Here is a 522-nt window from a genome sequence, read left to right as displayed (position 1 = left end):
ACTGGCCTGGCACTCGGCGATGTCGGTTGCGCGTTTGCGGCCGGTGAAGCCGGTTCTGCAGGCGCAGCGGTAGCTCCCATTGGTGTTCTGGCACGTGGCCCCATTGCGGCAGGGGCTCTTCACACACTCGTTGATGTCGATCTCACAGGTCTGACCTGCGGGACAGAGTGGGACACACACGTGGGCATTTGTGCTGGCGAAAGCCCCAGGGATGACAATGATGTCTCGGGCGCCGCTCGCACCAGAGCGGGAGCCCTCGCAGTAAACTGCCCTCGCCAAGGGATGCAGGCAACGGCCGTGTCCCATCCACCCGTCTGAGCTGTGGGGCAGGTCAGGACCCTTCCCGAGGTCGGGCTCCGTGCAGGGCTGCTCCTGTCTGGCAGGGCACACAGGCAGCCCCCCTGCCCACTGCTCCCCAGCCGTGCTCCCTCCCCTCCATTTTTCACTCCCCAAGCAGCCAAGGAGAGTGGGGTGTGCTGAACCCCCAGACGGGGGATGCCCCTTCCTTTCCCGCCGCAGGCG

At 65.9% G+C, this 522-nt stretch overlaps 1 protein-coding gene across 1 annotated transcript in view; it reads right to left on the bottom strand.

Moving 5' to 3' along the window:
* The window catches only part of NOTCH1 (notch 1), a gene marked incomplete at its 5' end in the record, with an annotated part of 11,583 nt that extends 11,428 nt beyond the window's left edge, over window positions 1–155 (bottom strand). Inside the window, one exon of the mRNA XM_010284721.1 lies at window positions 3–155. Coding sequence (XP_010283023.1) covers window positions 3–155 — 153 coding nt within the window. The remainder of the gene's footprint in view (window positions 1–2) is intronic.
* Window positions 156–522: the final 367 nt, after the last annotated feature.

This window comes from Phaethon lepturus, unplaced genomic scaffold, assembly GCF_000687285.1.
Source record: "Phaethon lepturus isolate BGI_N335 unplaced genomic scaffold, ASM68728v1 scaffold43583, whole genome shotgun sequence".
NCBI lineage: Eukaryota > Metazoa > Chordata > Aves > Phaethontiformes > Phaethontidae > Phaethon > Phaethon lepturus.
Note: the sequence above shows the minus strand (reverse complement) of the source record. Positions and strands in the feature narration are given on the sequence as shown.